The following is a 24586-nucleotide window of genomic DNA, read 5'->3' as shown; positions in this document are numbered from 1 at the left end:
TCATTGATAAATGAATCAACGTAAACATTAAGATCAATTATGTATGTTTTTCATGTTTCTATGAAAATCTGCTAGATCAGCGAAATGAGTGAGATGATAACATTTATATTAGCGCGATCGACAAGTCCATGTAAATAATCGAACTTTAATCCAGCGTACCTCATTGTTATAACATATACCCGAAAAATAGGTTAGGGGTGCGCAGCAAAAGGTAAAAACGTCAATATCTTACCTGCATTGGTAATGGTAACCCAAAAATCAATGGTCTTTTCCGGTCCGAGCTCCTCGTAATCCCACTTCTGCTTAACTCGGACTGTGCCGTTTGGCCCGACAGTAACCCACTTGTTCGGATCTCTGATTTTGTACGTCTCCCTCTCGTTTTCCTTTTCCAAATGGAAAACAAGTTTGCCTTCGACGTCACCCTCCGACTCGGTGAATTCGATCTTCTTCGTCGGTCTCACAGCTCTTGTCACTCGTCTTTTCTTTATCCTGTGTACCTCCGGACGATTCGCATCTTCGATCATATTTTCTTGATCTGTGCGCTCTTTACCGTCAACGTCATCCTGGCTCGTGGTCTCCTCGTGCACTTCTTCGTCGACTCTCTCGGGTCCCGAAGTTAAAAATCTGATAATAACTCTGGCAGGCGACGGTGCCGTCCGACTCGGAGTTCCAAGATCATGCGCCTCGACCAGGAACTCACTTTCGGTATCGACATCAGATGCCACTTCGGGTTCACCGGCAAGCAATAACTCGCCGGTCTGGGGTACGATGATGACAAGGTTCGTCGGTGTGATGAGCTTGTAAGCCACTTTGTCGCCGTCGGCGTCTTTGGCGAGCACCTTGCCGAGAGTAGCGAACCTCTTCCACTGAGGCACGACGTTGCCGTCCACGCCAGCACGCAGTTGCTCGACGTTCGTTGGCGATATCTCGAAATTGTAAACCGCCTGCTCGAACACCGGACTGTTGTCGTTGACGTCCAATATCTTGACCTGACCTTCGATCCGCGACGTGCTGATGTAGTCGCTATCGGATGCGTGCACCACGACTTTGCGAATAGGCTTGGCCTCGCGATCCAACGGACGAGCAGTGACTACCCTGACGCCCTGCTTAGGACTCCTCAGTGTGAGATTGAAGCCAGTCTGCTTGAAGTGAGTCTCCGCCAGAGCGAACGGCCGACTTCCGTCGTCTTCGGGCTGTATACTATAGTGCACGGGAAAATTGCCCTTGGCTCTGAGTACCGGGAATTCTTCTACGGCTGTGCCGGCCGGTGCATTCTCCTCGACCTCGCCATCGCCAAGTTGCTCGTGCGAGAAGGTGAGCATGTTGCGCCTGTTAATCACGTACAAATGAAGATCGTGGGTCTCGCTCTTGTTGGTTTGCTCCTCGAGGATGATGAGATTGACGGGGCGATTGACGAGCGGCGTGAGATCGGAGGTGGTCATGACAATACCATTGTCGAGGACGGTGAAGAATTTGGAGAAGCCAGTCTCTAGGAGGCGATAACTGGGCGGCTCTCGACCGTTGGCGCCACCGTTGAAGTGCATCACCTCGTAGCCCGGATAGACGTCGTGCGGCAGCACTAGTTGCGTACGCGTCCTGTTATTGCCGAAATCCGCATAGTTGTTGCTGCTCCAGGAGCCGGCACTCGCTGTGGCCGCCAATGCGCCGAGCAGCAGCGCCAGCAGCAACGGACCTCGCCACATCCTCGTCATTGCGCGCTGGCTTGCTTGGCTTTACTGCGGCATTAGTGTTGATTACTCCGCCTGCAATCATACGGTTAACCTATCGTTAGTTTGCATGCGTACACGGGCATGTTTCGGTTTTTTCAATTGCGTGAGATCGTGCGTTCGAAGTATGAGCGCGCAGTTTGCAGCCACGGTATTTTTTCTTATTTTTATTGCGAAAAAACAGTCTGATCGAGAAATTATGAGGCGGTATATATGTATGCCTGATTTATAGAAAAGGTTCGTCAAAGTCATGTTTATTCTTGCGCGCGGTTCGCTTGTACGAGAAACTTGTTGTTGCGATCGTTTATTACGTGTTTAATTAATATATACGCTCTGTTATGAGTTGCAGTTTTCAGTCGTATATTGTAATATTCAATGACGACCAGCTCGTAATGGGAAGTCATTTATTGTGTCTGTCTGCTAGCTAAAAATAATTCAAACGCTTTGAAAGAAAGTATTGCACAAGCTTTGCGTAAGCCAATCGTCTTGAATAATAAAAATTAATTTCATTAAATGATAGATAAATTCTTTGAACTCATCAGTTACGGTAGTGACTCGAAAAAAAAACCGTGAGTCAATTACAATCAACAGAGAAAAATCAATTACAAAGCGACGCCAATGGATACGTTTCCCGAAGTCATAAATCACTCTAGCCGCGGCGCAATAGCGAAGAAAGAAAGAAAACTCAACTGAGGAAGCGTCTAATACAATTCCATTCAATGTCGAAGTTGAGATTCAATCGCGCTGTAACAGCAGCAAGCAGCAGCGAGCAGCAGCCTCGTCCTACATTAATAATTTCTCAATCGATCGTATCATCCTCAGAGCTAATTGTCCAGTTGCTTCCTTCCCATCGTCACTCTCTCATTCTCAATCCTTTTCATTCGTGCGCTCCGCCCACAGGGCGCGCGCGTTTCTTTTTATTGTTATTTTTTTTTCAATGTTCGCGCCGATAGCCATCGCGTGGCAAAATCCGAACAATGTATGTCCGCTCACCGGAAGTAAGTGTGGATACCACACACGAATTTGTACTATTGTTATGTCCTAGTGCCAGCGGAGTTGCAGACCGGATACGAGGTCAATCGAGGGGACTCGCGTGTATGTATATATGGAATTATAATGCCAAGAGAGAAGGGGAGAAAGTAAGAGGAAATGCGGGATCTTACGGCAAGTTGCGCTCCATGCAATATAATGGATTTACGAGAGTTGGATAGGAAAAATTGGATTATGCTACGATATGGCAAGAAGATATGTCAGTTTGGGAAAGTGCCTCCTATTTTTTTCCTTTTCAAATATACGATCTCGTCGAGTCAACTCCATTTCAAGCATACTTGCGTCAAACCACTCAAATTTTTACGCGCAAAGTAACATTTTTTCTACCTACTTGCATCTATATGATATAATTTAGTGATAACTTATTCGTGTCAGATCAACGGCGTGTACATATGGCAAATTGAAACTGGTAGAGTGATGATGAGACAAGAAGATGTCGCATCTATTACGTTGTTGAAACAATTCATGATGGCAGCATTACATCAATTTAGACGTATCAATTTTGAAATGCGCTATAAGTATCATGTTTATAGAGACACACCAATCGCGAACAAGTCAGCATTGAACAGTTTAAATGACTTTGGAAGGGATCGTAATACACCACGACTCGCGCGTGGAACGTCATCATTGTTATTAATAAACTGAAATATTATTCAAATGCATGGCACTTGTATCAATTAAAATTCTCAATGTTGCATCCGCAGTCCATCACTACAAGTGCAATCAGCGAGAGATAATTTGAAAGGTAATAATTAAAACGAAAGAGAGAAAGAGAGACAATCCTGAGTCTGTTTTTTTTTTTAATTACGACGCAATTGACGCGCGGCGATTGCTTCTTCTTTTATTTCTTTTTTTGACTGCTATCATAAAAATTAACGGAAGGAAGACGTTGTTTGAGCTCAATCTGTTAGGTTACAGCATCGTTTATTGATGGTACACACAATGTACAGCGGATGATTGCAACTTCCTTTACAAATTATTTCTCTACGCTGTACGGCCTTCAGTCTACGAGATATATCATAAAATTTCTTAATCAAACCACTCCCCGTGCATTCGCCACACATGTGCTTGTTCAATGAGACTCCAAGCTTACTCGTATGCAAGTCACACACCGCGAGAATAAAAAGTGACAAAAAGTCGAGGGCAGGCTTCAATTAAAGAAGAGAGAACTCAGCACTGAAGAGCAAGAGAGAAAGAACGAACGAGAGAGAGATAGAGAGAGAGAGAGAGAGGGAACATTTTATTTCGCTCGACATCTCAGCAGCCGTACCAGTAGCTCAATAACAATAATCAACGCGGAGCGTTCATTCATCGGCATACGTAGAGACAACGCAACGCTAAATTATCCTCTGGGCCGTACTATACGGGAGAGCGAGAGGGGCGTATAATGTAGCACTCGAGAAAAAAATACAACTTGCGCCAGATGTTGGCGTTGCAGTATTATGTTTTGTTCGCGCCTGCGTAATTTTACGCTCGCGATTATCGAAGCGTTCTAATAGAGTTGTTCAGCACGATGTCAAAATGCGCAAACACTGTAATTCTAACGCACGCGACGAATGAGAAGAAAAGGAGGAGAACGAACGAAAGAGCGGAACATAGCAGGCTTGCAAGAATAAGAGACTGGCATGGTGTATAGAAATGTAAATCTGGGTGTCGCGCATGATTATCGGCGATTATTCACGCGTGGATAATGCACCGCGTCCCTTTGCGTCAAGGCGCGCGTGCGCGCAACGCTGTTCGACATCTAAAAATAGTCAACGTCCCCTCGGCCGCAGTAAGGATTTCTAGTCGTGATGCGCGTGCACACGACAACCCCCTCGTGTACAATGCACGCGCAAGACAGACGGAGAACCGCGCCGCAGATGCCGGAGAAACTCGAGAACCTAATCCCTGCTTCGAGCGTATTGAGTAACTGTACGTGCGAGAAAGATAGGTAGATAAATAGAGACAGACAGACACAGAGAGAGAGAGAGAGAGAGAGAGAAAGAGAGAGAGAGAGAGAGGAAAACGATACACTGAAGATGCTTAGTTAGCGAACACACGGTCTTCCTCATTTGCCTTGACTTGATTCCTCTCGCGCGCCACAAAAAAAAAATGAGAGGATATAGTCGCGCTCGCTCTCTTCGCGGCTCCTTTCAATTCAGCGACGGTTGAACTAATTATGAATGACGGCGGGAAGCTTTTATTCTCTCTGCGATTAATGAGAATTCACGCCGATAAAACGGTTCTTTTTTACCGATGACGGCCTTGCTGAGTATAATTCAGCTGATAAATAAGACTAATTTTGTGAAAAAGGCTAATATTGAATTTTGATGATTCTATCACAGGAAAGCTGATATATTCTCTGATAGATACATATAAAATGAGGAATTAAATTTGAATTTATTTTATTTGATATTGAGAAATAAATAAAAGTGCACGGTTTAGAAATAAAAATAAACGAGTGCCATTCACTTTTACCGCTAAGATATAAATCAAGTAAAATATATTAACCCACTCAATCAAAGTAACTTTTCTCCAAATCCTGTAAAAGCTACAAGAAGATGTAAAAGCTCAGTCAATCATTTTAAATTCATTCACTTAGACAGTATCTCCGTTTCGTTTGACCACTGCGAAACATGGCCAGTCATTTGAAGTAATGAATTTGTCTCGCACGGTTAGTTAAGTTGTATCGGAAGATTGATTTTCTTAGGTGCATCAGATCGCTTAAAAACAATACTCAAATTGAACGAATCAAGTGGGCGATTTGAAAAATGTACTCTCCCGATGAGAACGACTTTGAAAAGAAAAACGAGACAGCCTTTCTCTTTTGATGGATTCGTATCGAGCAGCCATAATTGAAAAAGCCGTCGCCACGTCTTTTGTCAGTCCCGTTTCCCAAGCGCTTCGCCGAACCTTGCAGTGCTCTAAACGAAATAGGTGGGATGCTAGTGCAGCAAGTGGCGATAGGGGAGTTCGGTGAGTCGTTTTAGCAAGCAATCGTCGGCGCTTCTATTCGGACTCGATGACAAAGTCCCCGTGGCTTACACGGTTAATAGGCTTAGCGCGAGCGCGGGCGTGGCGCTACAATGCTTATAACGGTGGTCGGTCCGATTGAGCAGATTGCGCGCGCGCCTCGAATTCGCTTCAACGCCCAGAGCGCTGCACACTTTATTTCGTTCTTTTTCCGCGTTGAGATTTACGATCGTTACCTGTGCTACTACCACTTGTTATGCAGTCGATATTTATACGTGGCGACTGTGTGCCCTGCAGCGTGTTTGTTAGTGTTTCGTGAGCGTCGTCGAGATTGATGCTACACGCAACTTGCTGACAATTCACTGCGAACACTGCACTGTTGCACTCGATAAGTGTTGACAAATTGTCGGGCGGTGGTGATTTAGGAACGTCCGTGTTTGCTGCCAATTATTTGTAGAAAACAATTTATCGACCTAGTGGAACTACTGTTACTACTACTACTATCAGAAATCAACAAATAAATCCCGTATTGATTCAATATTACAATGTTATGCGCATTATACAAAATAGTAAAAAAAATAAATAAAACTATCTTGTTCGTAAAAGCCTAAAAAACACAGAAATTTGATGAAAAGAATCCACGGCAAATGAAATAGCCCGAAAGCTAAGTATGACAGAACTGCCTAGCAAAGCGTCTGGTCGTGAAAAAATCGTTAAACGCAGACGTCTTGGGAAAAAAATAAACCAATTGGCACCGACAAGCTCTGTGAATCGGATTACCCCGCCCACCAAGCAAAGAAAATAAGTAAAATCGTCTCGCGGGTAAACAAGTTATAGTCGTACGTGTCGAATCCTACCGTGAGAGATTCGCGCACAAGGCTGATAATGTAGTCGGCGGAGGGATAGCTCGCCGTCCATTTTTTGTTTTTATTTCGCAGAGGCGTCGCTCGACCGCGAGTCCGACAAGAAACTGATTTAAATGTGTAATCCGAGAGAGCGCGTCTCACTGCCGGCTGGTTAATTAATTCCAACGAAATCGAGCGCGCTTCGAAAATGTTTGCGCTCGGCAAACACACACTCGCGGCTGCGCTTTCTCTCTCTCTCTCCCTCTGTCTCTCTGCTTGTTTTTTCCTTCTTATTTCTGGCGCTGGAGTTTTTTCGCTGCTGGTGTGCAGGCAGTCAGCCAAAACCATCATTACCGACTCGTTACGTCAACCGGTGTGCATCGTGCGCTTGCTTTTCTTTTTTTCACTCGCGGTGTGATTAACATACAATTTCGCCGCTACTGAATGGCCGCTGAAAACAAATGAATAAAACGCAGCAACAGGGCGTAATAAGAGAACACCTGTCACCGCAGTAGTGGTAATACAATGTCGTCGGCGCGACGAGGGAAGGGCGTGGCTGACGGAATTTCCGGCTTTTCCAAGCGAAGAGCCGCGGCATTTGCAAGCGAATGGAGTCGCCTTACGCGAGCGGGTTGAAAAAAAAAGAAGAAAATAGGGAATTGTATGTATGTGCGTTACATTGTAAGTGTGTGTCCGGGTTCGTCTCTCTACGCTCGGCGCTGCGCACTCGCTGCTAACGTTTTATTTCGCGTGTCTTGAAAGGCCTCTGCATCAGCATAATGAGATGCTCCTTACGGGACAGGCATGAATGGGTTGCTGCTACCGCCGAGCATTGGACAATAGGTCTTACAACGGCGACGACTTTATTTTTGCATGGGATGCTGCTCCCGCAGATATGACGCGATGCTCTTTTGCTCTTTTCTACGGCTCGCACTAAACAGGCGAATGCAAATTTTCGAGATTTTGCTTTTTATTACTCGTTCGACTACGCGTGTGTTTTCTAAAACAAGTCTTTTTTCTGTAAATATAAAATGCAATGTTATTATTGAACTTACATAAAATACAGCGGGCGTGTACATTAATATGTGAAGCGGGGAGAGAAAAGAGGATCACCAACGCGCTCGAATTTGTGTATCGTATATTGGATTTCAACCAATCATTTCATATACTTGTCACATGTATAAAACTCACTCTCGATGTGTATTTTTACTTTGAGTGGATTCAAGCCAGTTATGTTAATATCCACAGATACCTATCGTGTAGTATTCACAACAGAGAGAGAGAGAGAGAGAGAGAGAGAGAGAGAGAGAGGAAGAGATAGATCCTATTAAATATTTCAGTTCAATACCAGAACACCTACAACCAGTCGATATACACTGAATTAACTCTTGATCAATTTAATAAAAAAAAGGTAACTCACACTAGGACAATCAATTTGAATCTTCGCAAAAACCCGCCAAATCGATAAATACCGACGAACTCGCGGGTCGACAGAATCGTTGCAGGCTAGACACTGTACCGCGTCAATGGTGAAAAGGGAATGGAAAAAAGAAAGATTTTTCGTCGCAACGCGTCCTCGGCTATTGTTGGTTCGCACAGCAAATTAGTAGAGGCTCGAGCGACAATGGTTTAAAACGATGGCAGCGGCGGCGGAGTGAAGAGAACTTTATGTGGCCGACTGTCTGGTCTGCAGGGAAGAGAGGCCTTTAATCACACGCCCGGTTTTAATTAATCGCGAGCGCGCGCTACAAGACCGAATCCACGCAGCTGCCCTCCCACTTTTCTTTTCAATTTCGCATCGCTCTGTTTCATTTGTACTTGAATTTAAGTCACTCGATTAATATGAAAATGTTTGTTCCGGTAAAAGATCAATTTCACATCTGATCTTTATATGGGGGGGAGGGAGGATTGGAATTTTGAGAAGAGATAAAGAAGAAAAGGTTTTTGGCAGTAATGCGAAAAACGCGGTCCAGAAGGGAAGCAGTGGCAGCAGCAGCGAAGTCATATATTCGAGCCTTGCTGCCTCCCAATGCCACTTCCGTCTCGACCGGATGCTAGGGGGCTTCTATAAATGGACATGTGCGCCACGAGCTGCTGCTGCTGCTGCGGCGATGTTCCATGAACTGAATTCCGAGAACGACCGAAAAGCGCCGCGAGAGAACATTAAATTGATGCGGAAAAGAAAAAAAAATGAGCGGTGCGCTAAAAATCGAGCGACTATACCGCGATGCGGTTATATTGTTATATGCGCGCGCAAGCTGAATTAATGGAGATGCGCGCGTTTGCTGAGGAGTAATTTGGGCAAGTTGGGTAGTTGTTAACGCTATGCTCATTATATATCCCTCTCCTCTCGCCTCTTCTATAACATCGCCGCGCGGCTTCATATTCTACGCTGCTGCTGCTGCTACAGCTTCTAATTATATGCAAGTTGTTGCTTTGGCGCGCGCGAGTTGAAAAAAGAAATTTCATACTTCTTGATTGTTGTTCGGGGCTCTTTTTGTTTTTCGGGGAAAGCAATTTACGCGGCGGCGAGGAGTTTCGCACTTTGCCGAGTGGAAAGTTACAGAGCTATGAATGATTACTTGAACGCTCGCGTATTAAAATTTGTTTTCTCCTCTGTGCACGTTTCTCAAATCTCATTTACGATTCTCAAGTGAACGTCGCGTGCGTTGCACAAATTTAACTTTCTAATCTCGAATGAATGATTAAACGCCGTTGTAATTACTAGATAAACAAAAAAGAAAAAAAAAGAAAACACGTAAAAGTGGTTACAAGTCGAGCCCCAGGCGCATCCCTCACACGACAAATTTATCTCTTCCAATTCTAAAATCATCCGTGCAAGCGTACTCTTTAGTCCCTATATACCCAAGAATTTCTCTCTGTTCATCCGCGTGACACAGCTAACCTTTTTTCAACAAAAATGCTCTCACATCAGTAGAAGGCCGCTATACTGAAAGAGGAGACAAAAACCCTTAGCAATCGAACTTTTAATAAGCAGCAGCATCGCGCCGCGCTGGCGTCGGTAATTACAACAAGGGAACTTCAGCTTGCAATCAGTCGTCCTCGCACGCTTTTTTTTTCTCTCGCAAGTAGCTCGGGGTTATTAAGGCAATCAAGCCAATGAGAGCAAAGGCGCTAAATTCTGCGCTCAACGAAAAAGAAAAGATGAAAGGGACATGTCATCGACAATAACAAGCTACTCTCGGACTCTTAGGTCTGCTCTACCGGTGTGTCGGAAAGGAGGCAAATCCAAGGGTTTATGCATTGCCCGCCATTATTCTCAATGAAGATTCACGTAATGTGCCCTCGCGCATAATGGTACCCTGTTTTATATGGATCGTGATGAATTGCAGGTGTGATGCGAGTGCCTTGTCGTTTGCGGCGCACTGCGCCAGCCACGTTGTATCTAACAGTATGCAGGTTCGAACGTGCTACTCTGAATCGTAATAGCTCGCTTTCGGAAATTGATTTGATCGTTGAGACAGATCTATGCATTCGCGATGTTAAAGAATACAACGGCGAGAGAGAGAGAGAGAGTGAAGTGCATTTTAATTACACGCCACGAGACAAGTATAGTGGAATTTAAAGCTTCTTTTAGGCTTTCCGGTGCTATTCGATACTGCGAAACGTATATCCGTACGCTTTACAAAGTCACTATCCGGAATTAGTACAATCTTTTTCTGATAATACCGTGGAAAGTTGATTTTTACAGGCTTCCTACAACATTCCCCGAAGTATTTTGATTAGGAAACTGATCGCGTACTCAAAAAGTTAAATAACTTTGGACTTTTATGCGTATTTTTAATCTTATGCATAAAACTTGTACATTCCTATGGAAATTAGGACATTGCATTTGAAAGCCACTGTACCAAATGACACGAAACATTTTGTGTAATATGTAAACAGGGCTCGTAGAACTTTTCTCCGAAATGCAAATGTTAAATACTTTTACGGGCATACTTTGTTCAAATAAATTCGAACGCGCTTGAGTAAAAATGATGATAGTGATGATATTTTTACGGTGAACATGGCTGTTTTGATACAAAAACTGACATGTCTTGATAATTTCTGTGCTTTAATGATAGCGTAATAAGCCAACCTCCATTACCAGCGAGCTTTCGTATTATCTGCATCTTTAAGGCTGGACACTTATCAAAAAATAATTAAAACTTTGTTTTTTAATTCCAAAGAGGCAGCGGCTCCTATTCACCTCACACTCTGTGCTATTTAACTCGGAGGTACGTGAGCCATAAAAACGACGGCACACGTCACGAAATGAAGCGGAAAAAGAAGAAGCATGTGCAACAGCGGCAGCAGCCTAACGAGGAGCGTTGGTCGAAGCACCCCCAAAGAGACGAGACATACTATTAAAAAATGAACGAACGTCGGCGCGGCAAGACCCCAATCATCATTTCGCACGCAGTGTGCAGACGACAGGTCCACCACTACTCAATGAAAAGGCTTCCCCTCTCTCATCGCCATTAAAAGTGGATGAACGCTGCCACATCTTCCTCCGCGGGAAAGAGTCGAGTATTGATTATTTGCCGTTAGACGCGCGCCTGAAACAGAATACCTTTGATCTGCGAGCCACGAAAGAAATTTAATATATCCCGACTTCCCCACCGGATGAGAGAGGATCCGCGCGCGCGGGGAAGTGAAAGTTTCTTTTTCTTGTTTTTTTCCCGACAGACCTGTTCGCACGTACGTATACTCCACGCCTTTTTTTTTATTAGACCAATGACATTTTCACTTTGACGGTCTTCGAAAATAAAATGAATTTATTTTTTGTTCTCCTATATCCGAATATCCGTGCTCTACAAGGAATATTATAGTCAACTGAGTTTTGTTTTTCGCAAACCGACTCCTCGAACGGAAACATCGTCCGAGTAAAAACAGCGCACGCAGAAACAACAGAAGCTTTCGTTCGACGCGTCTCCGCGAATGCACGAGAAATCTTAAAATACATTGCAGAAACTTCGCCGCCATCCTTGCACGCGCGACAAGAGTGGTATGCCGCAACGAGGGACAGAGAGATAATAACTTTCCGAGCAACTCGCGCTGCGCGTGCCTACGCGCGCGCCAACAACTTGCATCACTGAAATATTGAGCTCTTCGACAAATGTATTTCCCCGCGCGCGTCTCTATGTGGCTATACGTACCGACCAATTTGTTCACTCCGCGACAAAAGTAAAACGCACTCTTCGCAATCCCGTTCTTGGCTCGCTATGCACAGTCGTATAGCGTAAGAAATTTTTGTTAACCACGAAAAGGAAAAAAAGTCTCATTGAAAAAGCGAAACGCGTCCACGGAAAGAGAAAGCTGCATGCTCGATATCCGAACTTGGTGAAATATTCGGAGACTGGCAGACTGCGGCGACGAATTTCTTTTCTACCCGGGGAGAGTCCTGGTAGCGACGGCGTCTGCAGCACCCCCGTCGAGTTAGAAGGGGGCGAGAGCCTCGAGGGGTTGCGGAGAGGGTGGATAGTTATATAGAGAGTGGAAGATGTTCTGCTGCGGATGGTATGTTAGAGGGGATGCGGCGCCAGCGGCAACTGCGCATTGCTTCCTTCTTGGGCTGCTTGTTAGGTCCGACTTCACTCGAATATTTCTTTTATTGAACAGTCCCGGAAATTTCCGCATCTACAGTGCAGCGCCCTTAGATATCGGAATTTCACTTTTTTTCTTGGCCTCCCCCTGCAGCAACGCGTGTATTTATATACAAACGGAAAGGTGCTCAATTGACGCCCATGTTTTTCTTCTTCGATTCGCGCCCGTCCGCGAGAAACGAGCGTTTCAGGCACCTGTCAAATACAGTTTTTCGCTTTGTCGAGTATCAGGCTTTTACAAGCGTACGCTTTTGCGCCGTCCACTTTGCAATCACTGCTACGTGCACGAGTCATTTATCTTGTTGTCGATATCAATACTTTACATACTACTGATTGAAATGAAAAATCTCGGCGACATGGATGATCTATATAGAAAGCTCAAAGAATCCACTGCGTCATTTTCTGCTCTAGCTCCGATTAATAGACCATATAGACATAGGATTTGGAGAGATACACATACACAAGCTGCTAATAGCGAACACTTGCAAGTGCGTGGTAATGGGAGCTTGCACTCTCTCTCTCTCTCTCTCTCTCTCTCTCTCTGTTATTTAAATGGAAGTGAAACATTTACGCGTTCAATTAGACACATGGGAATACGTGAATTTACACCCACAGCGATCGTTTGCACCCATGCAGGAACAACAACCATACCAGATCTTTCCATTTATACCCGAGGCACAAATCTCTCTCTCCCTCTCTTTTGCCGAAAAGTCAATTAAGACTATTGTAACAACAGTAGCACCAAACAGAAGATATATACGTCGAATTCCACTGTCTAATATATCATGCGCGATGCAGAAAACACTTGTATTAAAAAGCCCTGTCGTCGCACCATTTCAGCGAGCCTCGATTTCCCGAGGAAGACGGAAGGACGAGTTTATTGCAGAGCCAGCGAGCGAGCCAAACGAGCACGAGATTTATCGCCAAAGAGGATAGGAGAAAAAAATAGAGAGAGAGAGAGAGAGAGAGAGCTCGACGAGGCGGCAGTGCGACGGTAGTGTGCGGTGTGGTGGCGGCGACGATGGCGGCCAATCGATAAGTACACTACTCCGGGCTGGCGCCTGGAGCACAAGCCGAGCCCGAAAATCGTCCGCACCCCGTAAACGCATCGCGCGTTACATCTCCGTCAAAACATCCGCGCGTAATGGGCTTGCAGTCAGTTTGATGATCCGCCGCGTCACCTCGCGGCGGATGCTCAAAAGGGAGCGCGTGCGGCGGATTTTTAGCTCGGTGCACGCGGCTCAATCAATATGTAGGCTCCCATCGCGTGTTCACTGCGCGCGCGGCTGTAATTTCAACAAACAACCAGCCCGCCACCGTCGACAATGTGCATAATTGGAAAGTAGGTCTCCGTTGTAGCGTTGCAGCGCGTACCGGGAATTGACAATTTGGAAGAGTGGCGCTGTCAGTGCAACTGCGTTTGCCCGGCTGTGCCGGGCTTTCCAAGTTGCAGCTTCGCTTCTCTTTTGACTGCAGATCGATCGCTCCGCTCCGCTCTGCTATATGTCAAAGGCTGCGCCGCTGCTGCTGACGAGGCGTGATAATTACGCACTCTCTCGGACTGCGTATGTGCGTGCTGTTCCTTTTTTTTCTTTCAAAAGGAATCGACCGACGGCTGATGGCACTTGATGACGCGCGTTTTTTTCCTTTTTTTCATACACCAACTAAGTACTTTTTTTAATCTGCTACGGCACTGTAGACGAGGATTGTTTGAATTTCAATTTCTCTTGGTCTCCATGAGCACGCACGTCATGCGGATGAATTAGTACTCGAATTTTATGCCAGCCGCATGCGAATAACGACTGGACGAGACTCTTCAAACGAGCGCTGCAATTTCTCGAGCTGTTAACACGAGGGCAAAAAATAGGAGATTTTGCGTTCACATCATAGTTACACAAGTAGAAATATTGTGCAAATTGGAATGTCGACTGTCCTTCGTTAGAATTCACATAAAAACATAACGCAAAAGAAATTGCAGCTGTTTAACAATGTGTCGACATCGTATATAATACATGGCAAAGTTATTTCTGTCTCTCTCTCTCTCTCTCTCTCTCTCTCTCTCTCTCTCTCTCTCTCTCTCTCTCTCCTTTCCCGAAGATACGAGTCGTCATTTTCCTCTTGTTGAAGTTTTTCACGACGGCCAAATCCGCAACAGGAAATTTTTCTCTCATAACGTTACAAATAGTCCGTAGACTACAAATTAACCGAATTTTTTTCTCGAAGTTACACGCGCGGCAATTATGCAAAACAAAAAACTGCGATAGAACTTTAAGTGGAAATTTTTACGCCGCACCGTATACAAGCACTTATAACAAATTTTTTTTTGCACAGGAATTTCATATTTTCTCCTGTCTTCACAAGTTTCCTATGCAATTAGTAGTTGACATTACCATATCTCTTTATAAAAAGGAAAAGATAAATTGTTATTCCAACATCTTATGAAAAAACTCATGAAATGCAGAATGCCCAATATTACTCATAATATCAGCCACTAAGGAGACATCATCTGTATGTATACGAGAAAATAACTTGTTCTTCGATTTCGCCAAATGTTCCATACGTAACATCAGTCCCATACGTAATATCTCGATAAATTCATTTGGGGGGAGATGTAAAGCTCGCGTAAATATCAATTCGCGTGTATGTGTGTCCCGAGAGGGCGAATGAGCTGCGAAGAACAACGCTATAGAATCCGCCGAGTTCTCATCACCTAGCAGCAGCAACGCCAGCAGCAGCAGTGGCGCCCGCACCCGCGCGCGCACGATCGATACGTTCGTCCTGCGCGCCGTGCCAAGGGCCACCCAGCCGCCCCTTCGTTTTAACCCTGCGAAGAGAGGAAGGAAGAAAAATTGCCACCCGATGAGAAACGTGCCGTTCGTGATCACCAAAAAACACATCCCGACGACGATCGATTGGATTTTCATGCGAATATACACGATTTATCGAGGCGATTCTTTCCGAAACTGGCATTTTTTTCACGCACTTGTTTTTTTTGCGAAATCGTCCGTGACATTGATTGAATAACTAGATATTGCGCTTTGTTATTTATCTTTCAATTTTCGTTTGTTTTTGTCATTCGTACGGAATATTTCAAGTATGTAAATATTTGAATTGTGATTTAATAAATAAGTTTAACAAAATATTTCAACCAGCAACTCATAGATACCTCATTATCCCTTCATCCGCGAACTTAATGAACCTGTTGGAAAGCGCTGCTAAGAAGTTACAATGTTTTTTTATCGCAAAAAACTTTCCGGGTAACCTTACATTCTGTTACACAATCTGTTCCTCCTGTAAAATTTTAAATTAAAGAAAAATAAAAAAAGAAAGCGTTGCATTGCCAAACTAAACTATCACTCGGTTATTTTTCCTTTTTCCTCAAAAATTCTCATTGCACTTCGCATAATCAAAATTTTACCGTCGAGCAAATAAGCCATAAACACATGTATCAGAAATTCATCACCTGCATCAAACATTGAGTCTGAACTAAAACTATCGTGAATAAAAACTCGGTAAGCGAGAGACAAGAAGGATCGAACTTTCCGTTTCGTATCTCGCGACTGGCGGATTTTTATTGTTCCCGTGGACCGCAAAGTATAATGGCCATTCGAAATTGAATCGTCTAGCGGCCCTATTTTCAGGCAATAACTCGGCGGTCGCGCACGTTTGGGATTCATTTTTCGGAAAACGGACAACTGTTCTTGTATACATACGCAACTCACGCGTGCATGTGCGTGTACGGAATTCAGCTGCTATATGGCATTGTCGTCGTCTGCGCACCTCCCCCTTGTCTCGAGCGCGCTTTGGTGACCAGCTGGCGCGTTTCTCTCTCTCTCTCTCTCTCTTTCTGTCTACAGCGGCACCACACGCACACGCAGCGCATGTGAGCTGCAAAGCTCTAATTAGCCGAGACGCCTGCGGTCGAACGCCTGCGTGTCGTACGTCGCTCTTTTTCTTTGAATCACTATTCGTAGGATAGATCCACGTTGATATTTATTTCCCCTCTCCGATGGATCGTCCTCTGAACGATACAGCACGTGCTTGCGTGATTCGACTTAATGTCTTTTCGCAAGTCCCTCTGCCATTGCAGCCCGTTGATTTGTCTATTGAACTACACCCCAACATAGTTCGACTTTAATCCTGAGGGTAAACAGTCTCTATTGATCAATCCAGGCTTTTGCGTATATATAGTGACAATGAGATCACAGCGCGCGTTCCCAACGCCATCAAAGCACTCGCACGGGCTTTATTGCATAGCCAGAGCTCAAACACTTAATTGCAACGACCTGAATTACAGTGCGCCCGCGCGAGTTTCTGCACAGAACTCGCGGCTCGTTAATATTTCTGATAAAAAAGCCTCGCGGGAAGTGGACTTTTAGCGCGCGTACGAGCACTAATTGCAGTAGTTTTCGGCGAAAGAGAAGAATCAAGCGCAAGCTCCTTCTTTTTCTTTATTAGTCTTTGTTTGCGGCTCTCTTCGAATTGATTCATTTTGACGCCTGTGTGTGCGAGCGATTGCTTAATTGGAGCTTATGAGGTTTCATTGTGATTGATTATAATTGAATGATCCAATTAGCGCTGTTTATTTTTAGATATATTTTTCAGTATTGTTTGCTTGTATCGCAAAATAATTGAAAAGAAAACGTTTCGCCTCGCGAGAATTTTATAACTTTTCTTCAATGATTATCGATTTTCGAACGAGAGCAAAAAAATAGATCATGCAAACTTTGACACGGAAGTGAGAGTGCAGTGCGAAAATGTATTGATCGGTTTTAAAAATAAATTTTCAATTTAGGTCAAAGGACTCGATTGTCATATTAAACACTTCTGACAGAGCGCAGTGTACTGAAGATGTCGTTAATGGCGCTCTCTCACTGTAAATAAATACGAAGATAAAGACACGATAATATATCCGGCCGAAAACTCATTAAATTCAGCAACAGCAAAACTAAAAACTCAATGTAGCTCGTGTTTGTACCGAGGCAGCGTCGCGCTCCGCTTATCGCGAAGGCGTTATTTAAATTTACAATCTAGTCCCTATTTCACGAATATTAATCAAGCCTTTCTCCGACCTAGGCAAATCTAATGTTAGAGTGACAAACGGCAACGGCACTCCAAGACATATTGAAACTTTGGGCCAGGCCATATGACACGACGCTAAACCATTGGCCGCAAGTAACAAGTATACAGCTTATGATCGTTTGAATAAACCATCAAAGCAAAATGATTCAATCTCCGGGATATAGTAATTAAAAGGTAAGTAGAAGCAAAGTGTGCCGAAAGTTTCAGCTCTCGAAGAGATAAATTGAAGTGGCACGCGCACAGCCGAAAACTCGAGTGGCTTATCATCGCGCGTACACATACCGACTCCTCCATGCAACGACGACCACACGTTCGCATCCGCGATGACCTAATTTTCTCTCTCCCTCCCTTTGAAAGCTCAAGCCCGTATGTACAATGGACGTTTTTGCCGGTTGTTTTCTTTTTTTGCAGGTCGACGCGCGCATCCCACGGGAGAGAGGAAGAAAAAGAGCTTTGCATTCTTTTGAACGCGCCGTCGCCGCTGGTCAGCGCGCGGCTTTGATGTACTCTGTGCGCGATGTTCATAGTGTACGAGCGTACTGTCGATAGATAGGCTTTCCGCAAAACAAATAACGCAAGGCATCCGTATACGTATGCAGTGCAGCGCGTTGTTTTGCCTATTCGTGTAAGAAAAGCTGGCGATCGAATTATAGAAATTGCGAGAGAGAAAGGGACAGGAGGTTCTTGTCATGGACGAGAGCTTGCGGAGAAAGAACGGATCGATATTCAAATAAATAGTCCTTTGGCGTCGTCTCCTGCGCGCCAACTCGCGAGCCCGCGCAGACAACATTTCTTTTATCGAGAGCTTGAAAATATGAGTGGAAGAGAGTCGCGCCGCGTGTGGAATCGATTTTCCCACTTTTTCTTCCTTATTTCCGTCGCCGAGCGCGCACGGCTGTGCAGTAACTGGCATTTTCTTGTGCCGTGTGCTCTCCTTTTTCATAAGCGTTAAGCTCCGCGAAAGAGAGGAGAGCAAACTGCACAAGTGGATGCTTTTTTTTTATTGATCTGACCGAAAAAGATGCTTTCGATGGAAATTGACTTTGGAGTACAGGTACAGCCAAGCGTTCTAGTTTTCATTTTTAGATCTGCAGGCAGGTACGAGCTCGTGGACAAGCGAATAGGAAATTTTTTTTTGTTTAAATTTGAAAATTGCCTGTCAAGCTCTGTAAACACGAAAGTTTGTGGAAAATTTCTTTCTTTCACCCGTGCCGAATAACGCGATAGATTGGATTGCGTTCATGATTCGCTTTATTTTTTATTACTCCGCTGAGCTTTCAATTCAATCTCCGTTATTAAAAAGTTACAAGAATTTCAATTTTCAACACTAACAGTGTGCTATCTTCCATCAGTCGTAAAAAAATCTGTCCCAGAAAAACAGTCTACGTACACAAGGGCGCACGCACGAGCAATACTCCCTTAAAACACGCGATACACCCGATAATCTAAAGGATCAGTAGGTCAAAACACAAAAGAAAGCAAAACAACGAGGGCCTACCATAAAAGTCCAATTTACAGGCGAGCATAAACTGCATTACGACCTCGGTCTCGAAAGCCCGCGAGGAAATGCGAACGATGATGAATTCCCGATCATCTCTATATAAAACATAGTCTAGAGGGAGAGGAGAGAAAAAACAAGAATTTTATAAGCCTTAAAAACAAGGGGGAGAAGAGCTTGCGTTATACGGTACTGCTTCGGGGTCGTCGCGCCGCGACGCCGCCATAAGAGCCATCCTGAAAACGTCGAGCTTCGGCTTTTTTCTTCCATCGGTAAACAAGCAAGACGTGTTCGTTTTCTCTCTCTCTCTCTCTCTCTCTCTCTCTCTCTCTCTCTATCTCCATCTCTTCGTTTGAAGGGAAACAGCTATTCGCTTTTATTTCTTCTTCTATCAATCGAAATTACGTAAACACGAATTATTTATTCCCGTTGAATAAACTATACATACGTATCGCTAATTGGCAAATGTGCTACGTACCTGCACTTTTTTTCTCCTCGCGTATGTATATAATTAGACGAGCGTGTGCGCGCGTAATGGAAATCAATGCGATCGACCAAGCGTGCAGCTTTTGTCATATAAACGGTGGAGGCATTAATTTATTGGGACTTCCGTCGATTGATTATTAGTTTGTAAGCCATGACGCTTTCACTGATATTGTATCCAAAGCCTGAGGCTATCCTGCCGACATTATAAGTTGACCTCGGCCGTGACATTTGCGAAAAAAAAGGCTCTTCGCGCGCGCGCGACTTCAAAGAGAAAAGCGCCTTACAATCGTCAACGCCGCGGAAGATGCGCGCTCCCTCGGAGCTACGCCAAATATATCGATCGCACGCGCGTCGCGGTCGTCGTCTCTCATTCACCAGCTTTCTCTCTCTCTCTCTCTCTTTCTTTCTGAATATTTGCTCGCGTCATAATGCTTCAAAGAAGAAGGTTGCTATTGTCGAGAGTAAAGCTAACGTCTCACCAGCTAGCTTTTTTTCGAAAATAAGATTGGCTCCTTGTCAAGCAAGGCAAATTCCCTTTCGCTCTGAATTTTAATCGGCAATCTTACGTCCAGACGCTTTGGAAATCAATAGTCCTGTGTATACGTTCAAGTGCCAGGTGAAAAAAAAAAGTGTTTTAATCTTCCCAGCGATCTTAGAGCTTTACGTATGTTAATCAGCGCTCCATTTTTTTGTTTTTCACACTCAAGTTTTCGCTGCTACAGGCCACTACAATGCGAAGTTTAATTTATCGAATGAGAAAGCCTATTATCGCCCTCTGTAATTCTGCCGAGCTTTCAATATATCGCGCTGCAGTCTCGATTTTTTCATTAATTAGCGTTCGTTAACAAAATTTTTCGTGGATTGGCCACACGCGTTCCATTGGAGGCATATATACATGTTAAAGGAGCGAATCGTATGTGTCATTCAAACATCTCCAAAATATTCATCGGAAGACAAGCCCACCTCTTGGATAATACGTTGTCAAAACATCTGCCTATACTCGTTTGGGCAGTATCGAGAAATCTCGCTTAGCAACACAAGAGGAACAATCGTTACATTCGAATAACGTCATCGGATAGCTCCGTCATTTCCCTGGTGACTTGCACTTGCTCGACTCTGAACTTTCAAAGAGAGAAGCTTGTCATTTGTTGATCCTCCTGCCGTTCGTGAACTTACGAAAGTAAAGAATAGCTTATTTCTGTAATGATTACCATCATGGATTTTTGAAAAAGTTCTGAAGGTTAATACTTTCAACTGTCAACCGCAACGATTTCAATCTTAGATGTATCATGAGATGGATCATATATATAGTCGACAGCTTTTAATCAACAGATAGAATAAGACCCATGAGAGCCAGGACATAAAGGACTTTGTCGGTTTTAAGTATCATACTTTACTGAGGACATTCAATAATTTTATGATTACTGACTGTACGGATATATATTTTTAACAACACAATGCTGCAGTGGTGCAATCGATTTCGTTTTATTTTTACTATCTCACCGCTCTTCAATTTGTTAGCTGTGTAGTTCATTGACTGTGACTTGATTCGTAAAAGTAAGTTTGTGACAGCTGCATAGACTGGAAATGTTTACTCACGCCTGACGCTGACAGCTTAGTTACATAATTTTTTCGGATACAGCAGAAATTATATAACCTTTGTAATCGAATCATCGAGCACGATATAATCTTCAAAAGAAAATAAATTGATTAATAAATGGCAATATCGGTAGCCCGTAATGTTGCTATGGTGTTTAATTTAATTTCCAAGTTTTTAATTTTATCTCGAAATCCAATAAAAATGTAAGTTGCAATTCGTTCAATACAGATTCATTAATTACTGTCTTTTTAGACTATTATGCTCATCCATTTCCCCCACAATCTAGCAAATCGAGTATTCATCAGGAATTACGAAGCTAAAATGCTGCCTATCTGTAGCAAATAATCATCTTATCACTCCGTGAGCAGTCGTACAATGCCATCGCTACATTGGGTATAGTGCAATAACCCGGCGTGCCCCCTCATTTTGCAATAACGCCAAATTATAAACCAGACCAATTGTCGACTCGTGGTATACAATAGGTGTAGGTTTTCAAGGGCGGACATGGGGGCCACGAAGAAGAGATAGAGAAACGGGCTGCGCGCGCGCGTTCCTTAGCTCCCTCCGAAATCAATAAGCTGCGTGTGCCCCCAAAGGAGGCGGTGGCGGCTGTATAACGAGCGAACCCAGGTGATACACCTTTCGTTCGCAGCAATATTCAATGGGAAAGGCGTTGCTGTACCCGCGTTGTCGTTTTCTTTCTGCCCACCTTTCCAAGACCTACCTTACTAGCACTTTTCCATGCCGGCTTTGCTTTTTTTTTTTTGACCTACAGACACTCACGTGTTTTATTACGCTTCTTCGACATATTTTTTTGCTTTTTGCGGTGACGTGGGCGTGTCGACGTTTTGCTTGTGCCTCGTTTGATTCTATGTATTTTTTTAATGATAACGCCTAACATATACATTAGCTATTCGAAAGATTGAATGAGTTTGTCTCTCGTCCGTACGTATACAGAGAGCAGAAGTAGATAAAGATAAGTTCGGTCAGACATGCAAAGTGCGCTGGCGATACCGTACGTGCGAATACTATACTACGTGCCGCTAAGCGCACCTGTCGAGTAAGAGCGCGAGCACGTATATACGCATGTACAGTATACATATACGTGGGAGCATCAGTAGCAGTTATAATTCAGCATTAGTGGGTGCACCTAAAACGAGAGAGAGAGAGAGAGAGAGAGAGCAGCAACCCTGCGCGCGTTGGCGGCGCCCCCCTGCGAACCAGTGCCGTCAATCCTCGTGCGTTTGACCCTGCGCTTCGACCCCCCACATTGCCATGACTTTTTTTCCTTTGGCTTTATCGCGTTCGTATAATTGTCTTGCACGCGCTGTAACTTTCGCTGACTAAAATGTTATTCAATGGGTTTGCCTGTTCTTGTTTAAGGGCATGACGACGGGAAAGGAGGGCACTACCCTTACAAGGCAAACAACAGCGCTCGATCTTCCGTTTGATCAAACTGTAACACGTAATGTATCGTTACCTGATACTACTCCAGCTTTATGAGGACGACACGCTTCTTGGCTTCTTGCCACAGATATGCACAGACACTATCGTACGGGAGAGCGGTGAGAATGGAAACTCAAAAGGTGTAAACGAAAAAAACACTGGTCCGTACTTGAACAACACAAGAACGACAACGTGAAACAGCGTTGTCGAGCACTTGATCTGTCATCGACTCAATAATATTAAAGCACTATTACACTTGCACCAGCTCTCGTAGACGACGTGTCTGTCGTATAAGGGGTCGATGGTCTCGTGCTTGCTGCTGCGGCGGGTGGTGGCGCCGTTCTCTCTCTCTCTCTGTCTCTCACACACTCTCTTTGCAGGTCGATAGCTGCTCTGTCGCGCGCACGCTCACTCGTTCTCTCTCTCTCTCTCTTTCGTCAGTCTCTCGTCTGTCTTTGTCTTCTCTTTCTCTCTTTCGTGCTGTCGCGGCTACGGGGCGCGGACCACTAGCGCACTGAACCGCCAGAGCCCGGATCGTTGGACGGAACTCTCGCGCGCGCCGCTTTTACCCCCACTCTGTCTCTCGTGATACGCGCCGTAATACCTACCGCCGTTCCGTTTGCCGTGCTCGCTCCCTCCCCACCACCACCACTTACACCCGGCGTCATGCCCCCCCCCCCCTCCACTCACTCCCTCTATCTCTCTCACTCACCTCCCATATATATATCTACAGCTACCCCTTGGCTGCTATATAGCGCGCGGGGGAGGGCAAATTAGGGGTTACGTGGAATTTACAAATTTTATGAGTACGTTTGCAGAGAGTAACGCGCTAGCGTTTTCAATGCATATACATGCCACCGTAGAAAGGGAGAGAGAGAGATATCGAAGTTTGCCAATTTTGGAGGACGCGTGCAACGCTATTTTTTAAAAAGCGCACGAGCGAGTGGATCGAGAGATGTACTGTAAATACAACTTTCAGGGGTCTTTCTTTTTTTCAGCATGATGAACCGACTTGCGATTGTTCTTCTCGTTATTATATGAATTTTCAATATTCAAGCTGAACTTTTTCGCTTGGAAGAAAACTTGGAACGACGAGATCCTTCGGTTTCGGAAAATTGTTCAGGTTGAAACTTTTTTCCGTGCAGTGAAACTTTTCGTTGCAATAATAAAAGATATTATTACAAGCTACCTTAGTAAAAATGTGTAATAACGAATGTGATAAGAAACAACACTTTTAGTTGTTTACATACAAGACCCATAATGCGTTCAATGGAATGATGAAATGTTAGTTAGACATTTTATACGATTTCCTGGAAAAAAAACGCCGAATTTATCTATTTACAGGCACTCAGTTTAGTTAAATTTATTAATCAAACAAACAAGAATACAGGCGGAAGTCATGTACAGATATGCAGGAAACGCATGAGACTGCGTACACCCTGTTCAGGTACTTATTACGATAACAAACGACGAGTTATAAAGGAACATCATCAACAGTAGCAATCATAAGCAGTTAGCATTGTTCCGACGTCCCTTATGGCACGTGGCATGAGTTAACCATCACGCAAGCCAGCGTATCGCCGACGTTTTGTCGAGCTTCCCCCATGGCTGTACCTGCAGCCGCGCACCTGAGACTCGTTCCCGACAACGCCGCTCCAATATCAACCAAACTGGCATTTTTCCACCTCCCCTTCATTCGCCAAAGTTGCGTTTTGCCAGTTTGGTACTTCCTCCTACTGGAGTGAAACTTCCGCGGGCTCCGCGAATATCAAACTCAATGCAAAGTCAAAGTCGCTGACTTGCTGCGCGGGCTGCAAAGCGAATTTCAATATTCCTTGGGGAGGACAAATTCTAGGAGCCCTTTCAAATTCTCCGTAAAATTCACTGGTTGCGAAAATAAATTTCATACGAACGCGCTGATTAACTTTTCTTGGATTTGAAGATTTGACGATGTTATCATGAAAATGTTTATTAACAGGGTCGGCAAAATAGCTCTCGGCGAAAGGAATGGGTCGTTTATCATTTTCAGTTGCATCAAAGTCAGACACGTTAATTTACCTGGTAACGCGCATTAACGTAAAGAGGTAGGTAATCATTATTACGATGGGTTGATTACTTGTAATGGAGATTGCGGTATAAACACGTAAAGCGCTTATCCTCTATGCAAGACGCGCGCTAAAGTAATACATTGACGGGGGCTTCTAAAAACGCGCCGACTCGACGAAACACGCGCCGCATGGTTAGGCGGTGTAGGTACCTATAACTGCCGGGCACGGGCGAACCTCTATGCA

The 24586-nt window shown here is 44.4% G+C and overlaps 1 protein-coding gene across 2 annotated transcripts in view; it reads right to left on the bottom strand.

The window, feature by feature from the left end:
- Positions 1-22777, bottom strand: part of LOC131668788 (neural-cadherin) — a 75976-nt gene extending 53199 nt beyond the window's left edge. For both annotated transcript variants that reach the window (XM_058943223.1, XM_058943222.1), the window contains exons 1-2: positions 22330-22777; positions 233-1763 (exon numbers count right to left, since the gene is read on the bottom strand). In XM_058943223.1, coding sequence (XP_058799206.1) covers positions 233-1712 — 1480 coding nt within the window. In that variant the 5' untranslated portion in view covers positions 1713-1763; positions 22330-22777. The remainder of the gene's footprint in view (positions 1-232; positions 1764-22329) is intronic.
- Between the last annotated feature and the right edge of the window lie 1809 nt (positions 22778-24586).

The sequence above is a fragment of the Phymastichus coffea genome, unplaced genomic scaffold (assembly GCF_024137745.1).
Source record: "Phymastichus coffea isolate CEN01 unplaced genomic scaffold, Cenicafe_Pcof_1.1 PCOF00083, whole genome shotgun sequence".
Lineage (NCBI taxonomy): Eukaryota > Metazoa > Arthropoda > Insecta > Hymenoptera > Eulophidae > Phymastichus > Phymastichus coffea.
This window is presented reverse-complemented; position numbering and strand designations above follow the sequence as displayed.